Below are 12787 nucleotides of genomic sequence, written 5' to 3' on the forward strand. Positions count from 1 at the left end.
AGTTATTGGATGGTAATTGCAAAGACCTTGGTTATTGTATATGTAAAAAGACAACATATGGAGGTTGAATCAGTCATATGCGGGATATAAAACTGAAAGCAACAAATGAACAAACTTGAAAAACAAACAAAATCACATAGATGTAGACAACAGTATGGTGGTTACCAGAAGGAAGGGGGTGGAGGGTAGTAAAGGGTAAAGGGAGTCAAATGTGTGATGGAAGAAGATTTGACTTTGTGTGGTGGGCATATAATACAATATGTCAATAATGTATCATAGAATTGTATGCTTGAAATCTATATAATTGTATTACTCTATGTCACCCCAATAAATTTAATTAACAAAAAGAGAAAGAAGAGGAAACATTGAAAATTTTCCAGGATTATTTTTAACTTTAAGGACTATTTCAAAAGTAACAAATTTAATAAACCCGCATATAGCCTTCATCCAGCTTTAAGTATATTTAATTTTCAAATGTATTGTGTTTGAAAGTTCTAAAAGCCTTATTAGTTTAATATTTGTGAATATTTAATAAAACCATGGATTAATATCTAGTTCTACCATAAGTATTATCAGCAGTTTATTAAACTTAAAAATGAATTTGTTCATCGCTCAATAATTTCAAAATTAAATGAAACATTGTTACAGAAGACACGTCATTTAATTGTTCGTTTTTATTTGCTGCAAGTATATGGTTTGTGGCATGTCAGATAAAAAAACAGTTAATAAATATTGGTGGCATTTTGTTCTGGAAGTTTTATTCATGAAGAAAGTCAGAGAATGGCGTTTTTTATTTTGAAATATTTTATATTTTATAAATAACAAACTCTTCACACAATCGGCTGCATGCAGATGTATGTGTATGGAGTTAGACAGTTTTCTGTGTAACCTTTAAAACTGGAGCCATAAACTGCACAGGTTCCGTTTGCCATGTCAACCATTGTTACTCTAGATTAGAGAGAAAAACAAATTACATGTATGACTGCATTAATGCAGAAATATAAAAATTAAATACTATTTACTTAAATATAGGTACTGAAATACTATCATTATAGCAGATTTAATGACCATGCCTGGCCTTTTTAATTTATAGATAAGCGAAATATACCCAACTCAGGTAATAAAAGTAAAAATTATGTTCTATTATAAATTAGGTGCTACCACTTTTATACATTGGAAATTAGTCAATGTAGAAAGTCTGGAATCTCCTTATATGTGTACCCATCCTATATAATAAAAGTCTAATATGCTATGTGTCTGATTGTCAGGTCAGCCGTTCAACCAATCAAAGCGTAATATGCTAATGATATGCTAAGGCCACTCAACCGCTCACTATGATGTGCACTGACCACCAGAGGGCAGATGCTCTAACCGGTAGGTTAGCTTGCTGCTGAATCCAGCCAATCGGGACAGAGTGAGACGGGCCAGACACACCCTGGAGCTCTCCCGCAGTCCCTCCCTAGCTGTCCAAAATCCCGTGTCCCTCCCAGCCCTGATCATGCACTGGTGGGGTCCCTCAGCCTGGCCTGTACCCTCTCACAATCCAGGAGCCTTCAGGGGATGTTGGAGAGCCAGTTTGAGCCCTATCCTACAGGACAGGCCGAGGGTCCCCACTGGAGCACAAATTCGTGCATCAGTCCTCTAGTGTAAAATACAAGCTTTAAAATGTTTTTAAAGAAATATTTGGTTAGAAATAATTTCAGGATTTCATATCATGTTTTGTGAAAAATGTACAATATTCTTAGGATATATGCAATTTTACTTTAAAAAATTTTTAATTTTTTTAATTTTAAAATTATAACATTTTTATTATAAAATCCTCCAGTATATCAGTATATACACACACATACATAAGGGTGTGTGTTGTGTTTTTTTGTTGTTGTTGTTTTTTTGTGTGTGTGTGTGTGTGGTTAGGCATAATTATACATGTATATCTATTTTACTCAAGGATTTGAGTATTTTGTAGTTATATAATTCATGTAATAAATAGTGATTTGTTTTCTGCCAGGAACAGGTAGGAAAGATAAGGCTGCGGAAAGAATGATGATTCTACTTCCATATGAAAGTGACATCAATAAAGGACCGTGGCCTGATAATATATATACATATTATAAAGGAAGAGATCATTATTTCTGTCTACACAGAAACAACTAGCCACTATAAGAGAAAAAAATTAAGATATATTTGGTAACAGCTCTTAGTTGGTCTCAATCTATGCACATTAGAAGCTCATTCTTTCTAATCTAATTCTTTTCATGTGTTTTTTTAATTTCTGTGTTTGTTTTCCTATGCCATTGTCATCACATTTCTGCCAGAATACAGATTACATGGGCTTTACTTATTCATTCATAACTATATTTCTAACTAAAGTGTGAAGCTTTTAAAGAAGTTATGCTCTATTCAACTCTGTAGTTATCTCTGCATAGTTTATGGAAATTGAGGAGCACTCAATCAGTATTTGTTACATTCATAAACAGAAGTTTAGTATGCTACTTGTTTTATTTACAAACTGAACATTTATACTTGCACGTGGATAAAGTGAGATAAGATGATACAAAATATTATTAGTATTCCCAGAGAACAAACTCTTTTTTGTCAAAAGTGACATCTTATCCATATAGATCAATTCTAAGTTATACAGGGACACATAAAAAATTTCAGAAATAGGACTAGAGGCATGGATAAACGGAGCAGACTGAAAGATCTCAGAGGACAGGAAAGTTGGGACATTGGGAATAGATCAACCAAAGAATATATATACATACTAGAGGCCTGGTGCACAAAATTCATGCATGGGGGTGGGAGGGAGTCCCTCATGCAGGGGGGTGGGAGGGAGTCCCTCAGCCAGCCTGCACCCTCTCGCAATCTGTGACTTCTGGCTCCTAATGGATAGGCTGTCAGCCAGCCTGATCACCCCTAACCACTCTGCCTGCGTGCCTGTTCACTCCTAATCACTTTGCCTGCCTGATCACCCCTCATTGCCTGCCTCTGCCTACCTGATGTCCCTAACTGCTCCTCTGCCTGCGTGATTGCTCATAACCGCCTCTGCTTCAGCCCCTGCCATGTCAGCTTACTCCAGAGGACATCCAGAAGGTCATTCAGATGTCCAGTCTAATTAGCATATTATACGTTTATTAGTATAGATAGGCATAACCCATGGACATGGAAAATAATGTGATGAAGGCCTACGTGGGTTGGGGGCAGTTTGGAGGGAGGAAAAGGGAAGCAAAATGAGGGACATCTGTAATAGAGTCAACCTTAAAAAAAGATAGACCATAGTCTAATCCATAAACACCAATATCTATAAGTGCAAGTAGATTCAAGTCACAAAATATGTTTGTTGATCAAAATGGAATTAGAAATTGATAACAGAAATATCTCTGGGAAATTCTAAATGTTATAAACTAACACCTGAAAATTTCATGCATCAAAGAAGAATGTAAAAGGGAATTTAGAAACTATTTTGGAATGAATGAAAATGAAAATAAATACCTCATAAATGTGGAATGCTGCCAAATCATCACAAATATTAATAGCATGAATGCTTTGATTAGAAAAGAGGATAAGTTTCATATTCATATATTAGTTTTTGTGATAAGAAACTAGAGAAAGAAAAGTTAACTCTGAGTGAGAAGATAATAAAGATCAGAGCAGAAATCCTATATAATAAAGAGATAATAAGCAAATCGACCGTCAAGTGCTCACACAAGATAGCTGCCCCCATGTGGTCACAAGATGGCCACCACAAGATGGATGTCAGAGGAGGGCAGTTGTGGGTGATCAGGCCATCAGGGGAGGGAAGTTAGGGGCAACCAGGCTGGCAGGAGAGGGCAGTTAGGGGTGACTGGGCTAGCAGGGAAGGGCAGTTAGGAGTGACTGGGCCAACAGGGGAGGGCAGTTGGGGGCATCTGGGCTGGCAGGGTAGGGCAGTTGGGGGTAACTGGGACAGCAGGGTAGGGCAGTTGGGGGCGAACAGACTGGCAGGGGAGGGCAGTTGGGGGTGATCAGGCTGGCAGGGGAGCAGTTAGGCACCTATCAGGCTGGCAGGGGAGTGGTTAGGGGGTGATCAGGCTGGCAGGCAGAAGTGGTCAGGGGCAATCAGGCAGGCAGGCAGGCAAGTGGTTAGGAGCCAGCAGTCCCGGATTTTGAGAGGGATGTCCGACTGCCAGTATTGTGACAGGGATCAGGCCTAAACTGGCAGTTGGACATCCCCCGAGGGGTCCCAGATTGGAGAGGATGCAGGCTGGGCTGAGCGACACCCCCCCCCCCACCGTATGAATTTTGTTCACTGGGCCTCTAGTCAATTAAATAAAAATATTGCAAGGTGAATGTTAAATAAACACAGGAAAAATGCTCAATATCATTAGTCATTAAGAAAATGCAAATTCAAACCACAATGAGATACCACTATATACATTAGAATGGATAAAATTTAAGAAACTGATCATAACAAGTATTGAGCAAGATATTGAGCAAATCCTAAGTCTCACACTGCTTAGTGGGATTGCAAAATTCACAAGCCTTTTGGATAACAGTCTGGCAGTCTCTTAAATAGTTAAATATATATTTATTATAAGATCCATCTATTTCTCTCCTAGGTATTTATGAAAGAAAAAGGAGAGCTTATGTTCATACAAAGTCTTGCACACATATGTTCATACCAAGTACCTTGCACAGTATTTAGCACAGAGCGAACAATTAATTTTACTCATTTTTATGGGTACTGGCTGCTTCCCAAAGTACTAAATCTAGGCCCTAAGAGTTTTGGACTGACTCTGTTAGCATATGGGGATGTCCTGGCATTGTGTGAAGGAAAATGTGATAGTTCAGTGATCATAGGAATAGCTTAGATGCAAATCCACAACTAGAGACCTATAGGTACAGACTTACTGATCTGGAGAGAGAATGGAGCCATCTTCCCACTGCCAGGTTTCATTTGTTGGATTTTTTTTTAGTCCCATCCAATGATAGGACTTCACCAATTTAAAGAAATCCTGTTTGAAATCACAAATAAAGCCAGTTCTCAGAATGTTAGTAAATACAAGGTTAATCATTTAATCATTTTCTCCCCAGTTGAGGAAAGTGCATTCTGTCCTCTTTTAGAATTCCAACTTCAATAGCACATATATTATATGATACCTACAATTTTTGTGCTTTCTTATTTTGAATACAGAAGAATTTTGGGTTGGTGTATCAGAGCCTGGTGTCTCTATTATATGTCAGGTTCATATTCCAGAGAGTTGCCACATATGGTAGGACTCAATATAGGCAGATGAATTAAAACAATACTTCACCTGGTCCTCTTTGCTGTATATCTTCAGGAGACTGGAATTTTGAGACATGCAGGAAGCTTGGCTCTGAAACCAGTCCTTGCTCTCATTAAAAAAATGGTAGCAGTTGTTTTTATAACATAGCCAGTTTTTAGGACATGGGCCACAGTAACTTTCTAGAAAGGGAGTATATGTTATTAATTCTGCACATGTCTGAACATTGTATCAGATTTTTTTTTCGAGGCAGGGTAAATACCTTTTTTATTCTAACTCTAAAATTCCAAATATTAGGCCATTGTGGTCATACTCAATGACATACCTCTACATATCTATAGATAGATATGCCAAAACTATGTTTTCCACTTTTTACAATTACTCCTTCATTGTAAAAATAAAATAAAATTTAAAACGCTATCGTGAATTGTGGACAAGAATTCATTTTCTTTTACACTTTGTTTTTATTACAGGTATCAGGATGAGATTGGTTAATAAGATTATGTAGGTTTCAAGTGTAGATTTTGATAATACATGATCTGTCCTATAAACTTTCCTGTTAGCAGCATTGGATACATGCCTAAACCCCAGTATACACAGATACATGCAATTTGTGATTCAAAATATTAGAAAACTTTCTCTTACCATTCAAGGAAATTGGCACTGCTTGGTTGAATAATGCTATTAAAATAATCATAATAATTAGAAAGTTATGTATTGTGACATAGTTCATACAAAAATAAAAATAATTGACAAGTTTCTAGATTAATAGCTAAAATATAAAGGCACATTAAATGTTGCTAGTTTATGTTTCTGTCCTGCTAAATATTAATCAAAGTAATGTATTACAATCGTTTGATCAGCAATGCTATCTATGTTTCTGTTATCACTTACAATTTATGATGACGGCACTCCATATCATTACCATTACAATGAAACGGATTCCCAGAGCTACAGCAATGCACCGGGCAAGGAAAAATGCAGATGCTGATAAGAAAAAAGAGAGAAAGCATAAAGGGTTCTGGTATTTTTATGTTTAATATAGACCTTAGAGTGTTTTCTATGTGGGAGTGATATTAGTGTTTTTTCCTCATATATTTTCTCAGGACAGATAAAAGAGTACTTTGTAAATTATTAAAAATAAGACTATAAAATCTACTATTTTCTCCTATTTCTCTTTAAAAGTTCCCCAGAAGAACTCATAGTTAAATTTCCATTTTTTAAAATTTCTGAGACACCAATCCCAAATCCCTCTATATTAAAAAAGAAAGCACAAAATTTGCAGGTATTGTATGTGTGCTGTTTAAGTTGAAATACTGCCAGAAGATAGAATGCATTTTCCCCAATTGTGAGAAAAATGGACAGGTCCCTAAACCCTCTTTTAAAAACATATATTCAAGAAACTATACAAAATATTTTATGATTATTTTTACTTAAGAAAATGTCCTAGTGATTATTCTAATCATGTCTTATGAAGTTGTCAAATTTTCATAAATAACTGCTTGCATTGTGTTTTATTGGTATACTACAGGCCTGGTGCACAAAATTTGTGCACTGGATGGGGGTGTCCCTCAGCCCAGCCTGTACCCTCTCCAATCTGGGACCCCTTGGGGGATGTCTGACTGCCATTTTAGGCCCGATCCCACAGGACCTCCCTTTCACAATCCGGGACTGCTGGCTCCCAACCACTCACCTGCCTGCCTGCCAGATTGCCCCAGACCGCATCTGCCTGCCAGCCTGATCACCCCCTAACCTCTCTCCTGCCAGCCTGATTGATGCCTAACTGCTCCCCTGCTGGCTCGATCACCCCCAACTGCCCTCCCCTGCCAACCCTATCACTCCAACAGCCCTTCCCTGCCGGCCTGGTCACCCCCCAAAACCCCTCCCCTACTGGCCTCTTCACCCCCAACTTCCCTACACTGTAGGCCTGGTTGCCCCCAACTGCCCTCTCCTGTCAGCCTGGTCGCCCCTAACTGCCCTCCCCCACAGGCCTGGTCCCCTCCCAACTGCTCTCCCCTGCTGGCCTGTTTGCCCCCAACAGCCCTCCCCTGCTGGCCTGATCACCCACAACTGCCCTCCCCTGCCAGCCATCTTGAGGTGGCCATCTTGTGATGACATGGGTGTAGCCATCTTATGATCACATACGGGAGGCCATCTTGTGACCACATGGGGGTGGCCATCTTGTGCAAGGATGTGATAGTCAATTTGCATATTACCTCTTTATTATATAGGATGGACAAATATCTTATTATTGATTGACTTTGAATTTTTTCCAATGCATATTTAAATTGTTTCTTAGTTTTCACTAAGAAATAATTATATACATAACATTTCATACACACCTTTGCATCTGTTTTAATACCTCTCTAGGAAAAATTCCATGAGTTATTACTGAGTCAAAGAGCATTTCCTTTTTAAATTTTTTTAAGATTGAAAATTTCAGTCCAAAGAGGCTCTATCAAATTATGTAGTACCAAATACAGATTTAAAAGCCTTTTGCTCACTCTTTCTTTCACATAAAGTATTATTCAGATTTTTAAATATATAAATCTAATCACCAACATTATTTAAAATTTTATAACTTAATTTTTCTTGTTATAAATAAAAAGACAACAAAAGATTAAACATCTTGTATTATAGTCATGAGCTTATTTTATTTCTTTGATACTTCTCATACTTGTATGAAGTAACTTTTTTCTCACTTTTTAAGTTGAGAATATTAGTTTATTTCTTGCCATATGTTTTGCAGTATTCATCTTAAATTTCATTTTTGTTTTAACTTTATGATATTTAGGGGTGTTTAAATGGATAATAGTTGACTTGCTCAAACCATTATTCATTTTTTAAATTTCTTTATTAAGGTATTACATATGTGTTCTTATTCCCTCATTACCCCTCCCACCCACCCTCCCAATGCATGCCCTTACCCTCCTGTTGTCTGTGTCCATTGATTAGGCTTATATGCATGCATATAAGTCCTTTGGTTGATCTCTTCCCCTTACCCCCACCATCCCCTACCTTCCCTGAGGTTTGACCTTCTGATCGATGTTTCTCTGTCTCTGGATCTGTTTTTGTTCATCAGTTTATGTTGTTCATTATATCCCATAAATGAGTGAGATCATGTGATATTTATCTTTCTCTGCCTGGCTTATTTCACTTAGCATAATGCTCTCTAGCTCCATCCATGTTGTTGCAAATGGTAAGAACTCCTTCTTTTTTTACCGCAGTGCAGTATTCCATTGTGTAGATGTACCACAGTTTTTTAATCCAGCCATCTGCTGATGGGCACTTAGGCTGTTTCTAAATCTTAGCTATGGTGAATTGTGCATTATTCTTTTTTGATATTAATAAAACGCTTTCATTATTTTGAGTTTATAAAATGAAGCTTCCATTGTAAGTTATATAGTTTCCTTTTTTGATTGGATCTATTTGCTGTGTGTATGTGTGTGTTTATGTGTGTGTAATAAATAGAAACTCAAATTTATAAAAATTTTTATTTTCCAAATGGTTACTGAATTTTTCTAACCCTATTTAGTGAATAAATCAATGTATTCTTGATGATATGAAATATTACCTTTAGCATATAATACATTCTTAGGTGTTTACGTTTTTTGCTATATTCTCTAACCTGTCTTTCCACTCAAACTGCATATAAAATATCCCTCTTTAATAATATACTTGAGTACTTATAGTGTCCACAATATTACATTACATTTATTTTTTGAAAATATATTATCAATCATTACACTTCACTATGCCTCAAAAAGCTTAAAATGAGCTTTTCAAGAACCTACTGTTAAAATATAGTACATTAGCCCGATTGGTGGCTCAGTGGGTTGAACATTGCTCTGTACATCAAAATGGTTTTGTGTTGATCCCCAGTTGGGTGCCCATGGGAGGCAACTGATGGATGTTTCTCTAGCACATCAATGTTTTCTCCTCTCTCTCTGTCTCTCTCTCTCTCTGAAACAAATTTTAAATATATATTTCAACAGAATCATATTAAATGTATAAATATAGAGAGATAACTTACATCTTTAAACTGTCTTTATCCTTGAATAGTGTCTTTTTCCATTATGTATGTCTTATTTTATGTTCATTAGTACAACTTTAAAGTAATAAATTTATTTCCAGTATTTTTCATTGTAGTTTATTTCTGATTTTTGGTCTTATAAATATGGCATTTTCCTTTCTATCACATTTTCCTGGCTTTTGTAGTTTAGTAGACAGTTAATTTTTACATATTATTTTTAAACAAGTGCACACATCAGATTTCCTTACTATTTGTAATTTTTTGGCATGAAGCTTTTAAGGTTTCTTAAAATATTTAAAATCATATACTTTTGCTAATAATATTAATTTTGCCTTTTATTCTATTTTCAGGTTATTTGTTTTTTTTCTTTTATTGGTTATGTATGTTGGCTATCACCAACAAAGCAATCAATATTAATCAATAATAATAATAATAAAAATCATTGCCTTTTTCTAACTATAATAAAAATGCTATTAACATTTATCAATAAGTATAATGATAGCTTTTGAACATATACCTTAAAGTAGGGCTTATATTTTAGTGGTTTTAAAAGTTAACTTCTTTTGAATTAAGAATTCATATTGAGCCCTGGCTGGTGTGGCTCAGTTGGTTGGGCGTCACCCTGTGCACCAAAAGGTTGCAGGTGTTTTCCTGTTCAGGGCACATGCCTGGGTTTCAGGCTGGATCTCCACTAGGGGGTGGGTAGAAGGCAACCTATCAATGTTTCCCTCTCACATCGATGTTTCTCTCTTCCCCACTCCCTTTTCTCTCTCTCTCTCTCTCTCTCTCTCTCTCTCTCTCTCTCAAAACTAATTTAAAAAATAATTCATATTGATTTTTTTTCCAAAACCTTTTCAACATTATGCACATGATCTATAATCCTTGATTATTACATACAGCATATTTTCATTCCTATAATTAACTCTTGAAAGTGTTGCTATTTGCTAATAATTTATTTTTTAACATTTATTTCAGGGTAGGAAACTTTTTTTCTGCCAGGGCCATTTGGATATTTATAACATCATTCGAGGGCCATACAAAATTATCAACTTAAAACTTAGCCTGCTGTATTTGGTCAGACATTTAATTAAGTCACCCCTAATGCCTTGGCAGGGCCAGACCAAATGATTTCCAGGGCCTTATGTAGCCTGTGGGCTGGATGTTCCCCACCCCTGATTTAATTGAAATTTATAAGTGAGATTAGTCTGTTGGTTTCCTTTTTTGTGTAAACGATTTCAGGCTTCATTTTCAATCACACTCTGCCTTGATAACGGGCAGAGAGTATATCTACTTCACCACACAGAAACCTTGGCTGCTGGGAAGGTAATGGGGGGATGAGGACAAATATGTAATACCTTAATCAATAAAGAAATTAAAATGCAAAAAAAGTAAAAACATACCCCTGAAGAATATTTTGTATTTCTTTTCTGTTTTCCATTTCTATTTACTCCTCCTTACAGCTAGATGTTCAGTGATCCTTAGAAATTGCTGTCTCAATTGCCATTATTATGATAATCTGATCATTTTTAAGGCATGGAAAGATCCTAAACTCAATAGTTTCTGCTCATTTTATTATATATTCCAATGTTATATAAGAATTAATTTCATTTCTGCTTTTCTCATAACGGTAAAATAAACTGAATGTTTACCACAGAGTTCCCCATTTTCACCTCAAGACAGCGAATGGAACATATTACTTACGGTTTTCTCCACGTGTATTTGTGCTTAATGTGGATCTTTTCTTTTGCCATGGTGTAGAAGCAGCATTACTTGCAAGTTTAAATTTATAACTATGGGATTCATGCGTCTCTGGAGAAAAACAGTTTAGGCCAGTATGAGTCATGGCTTTTCTGTCACTTGGGGTATAAATTTTTAAACCTTAACTTGTCATTTCCGTTTAAAGTATAACATCAAGTTAGTTTTGTTTTATGTTAAATCATTATTATGATTTTTACACTTTGTAGTATAAATAAAATTGTATTTATTCAATAGCAAAATGTCTTTAGGAAGATCCTATGTGCTATTAAAACTAGTTAGTTCTTAATGTGTAATAAAATCTAACACTCAAATAAAGACACAGTATAATGAAAAAGACAGTGCCTTACTTAGGGAGTTACACATGATCACTTTACAAAGGCCATTTACTAAGTTAATAACTTCATAAATTGAAAAAAGTGAAAGAAAGGAAAGAAGGAACAAAGGATATCAATACAACCTGGTATGGCTATTTTTAAAATGAAATAAAATAATGGGCACTTAGTATCAATAATGTCAACCACAATAAAGGCTAGTGTGTCTAATTTTACTCAGAGTGAAGGATATACAAGGAATAAAATAGTACAGTCCAAAGCTTTAGGATAGTGACAAAGAATCTTGCTTCTGAGCAGAAAAGGTAACTCTTGAAGTAGTCAAAATTACTAAGTATGTAAAAGCCTTTTATAAATAAAATGCTAATGTTAATTACCTTTTATAACTAAAATTAAACTAAAACATTGTACAGATAATATGTAAGTTAATTATTAAACATATGAAGAAGGTAGGAATTATTTTATGAATGAATAAATTGAATCTTAGAGGTGACCAATGATGGATTGCTTATTTAATATAATGTTACCAACTGTGAGTAATTTATAATATTTTTAGTTTTAGAAGCACATTTAAATACATCTCGTTTTATTTCAATATCATAGAAATATATTAAGATAAATATCATATGTTTTAAATCTCTACTTCCCAGGAAAGAAAACTTAATTACAGAGAAGCTGGGAATTGTCCAAGATCTCAAAACTAAAGATTGCTAAAAGTTGGATTAAATTTCATTTCTTTTAACTCCAAATTCTGATGCTGTCACTATTTCAGGCTGGGAAAAATTTTTTTCAAGCTTTTGAGACTTGATTTAAAATATAATATTAACATAATGTAAAATGAACATAAGCCAATAAGAATAGATTGCTTTTCCACACATGACATGCTTGTATCAAATTCTGGGTATATTGAAATTATACACAGGCCACACTACATATTTATGTGGAAAGTACATACCCATGTTGTGCGGAGCCCACCGATCTCGGACCAGCCCCATCATCTAATTATGACTGCTTATCTACCACAGAGATGAATCCAAAGACTTCATTTACAAACGTTCCTGAATAAAATGAAATCACACCTTTATTAAATTGCTTTCTGAAATAAGCCAGTCACAGGAAGATAAATATCACATGATCTCACTGAGTTGTGGAATATAATGTACAATATAAACTGATGAACAAAAACAGATCCAGAGACAGAGAAGCATCAATTAGACCGTCAAACATCAGAGGGAAGGTAGGGGCGGGTGGGGTAAGGAGGGGAGATCAACCAAAGGACTTGTATGCATGCATATAAGCATAAACAATGGATAAAGACACCTGGGGGGTGAGGGCATGAGTGGCGGTGGGTGGGGAGGCAATAGGGAGATAAGGACACATATGTAACACCTTAATAAAGAAAA

At 35.7% G+C, this 12787-nt stretch overlaps 1 protein-coding gene across 1 annotated transcript; it reads right to left on the reverse strand.

Annotated features, from left to right (window-relative positions):
- Positions 1-830: 830 nt before the first annotated feature.
- On the reverse strand, positions 831-12451 carry LOC307102129 (NKG2-D type II integral membrane protein; the record flags this gene model as incomplete). The annotated part of the gene is made up of 7 exons (XM_079775583.1): positions 12340-12451; positions 10999-11106; positions 6159-6251; positions 5910-5945; positions 5295-5446; positions 4891-4994; positions 831-948 (listed from the first exon to the last, which is right to left on the reverse strand). The coding sequence occupies exons 1-7, from the start codon at positions 12380-12382 to the stop codon at positions 831-833; spliced, it is 654 nt and encodes a 217-aa protein (XP_079631709.1). The 5' UTR covers positions 12383-12451.
- Between the last annotated feature and the right edge of the window lie 336 nt (positions 12452-12787).

Source organism: Cnephaeus nilssonii (assembly GCF_951640355.1).
Source record: "Cnephaeus nilssonii genome assembly, chromosome: 6".
NCBI lineage: Eukaryota > Metazoa > Chordata > Mammalia > Chiroptera > Vespertilionidae > Cnephaeus > Cnephaeus nilssonii.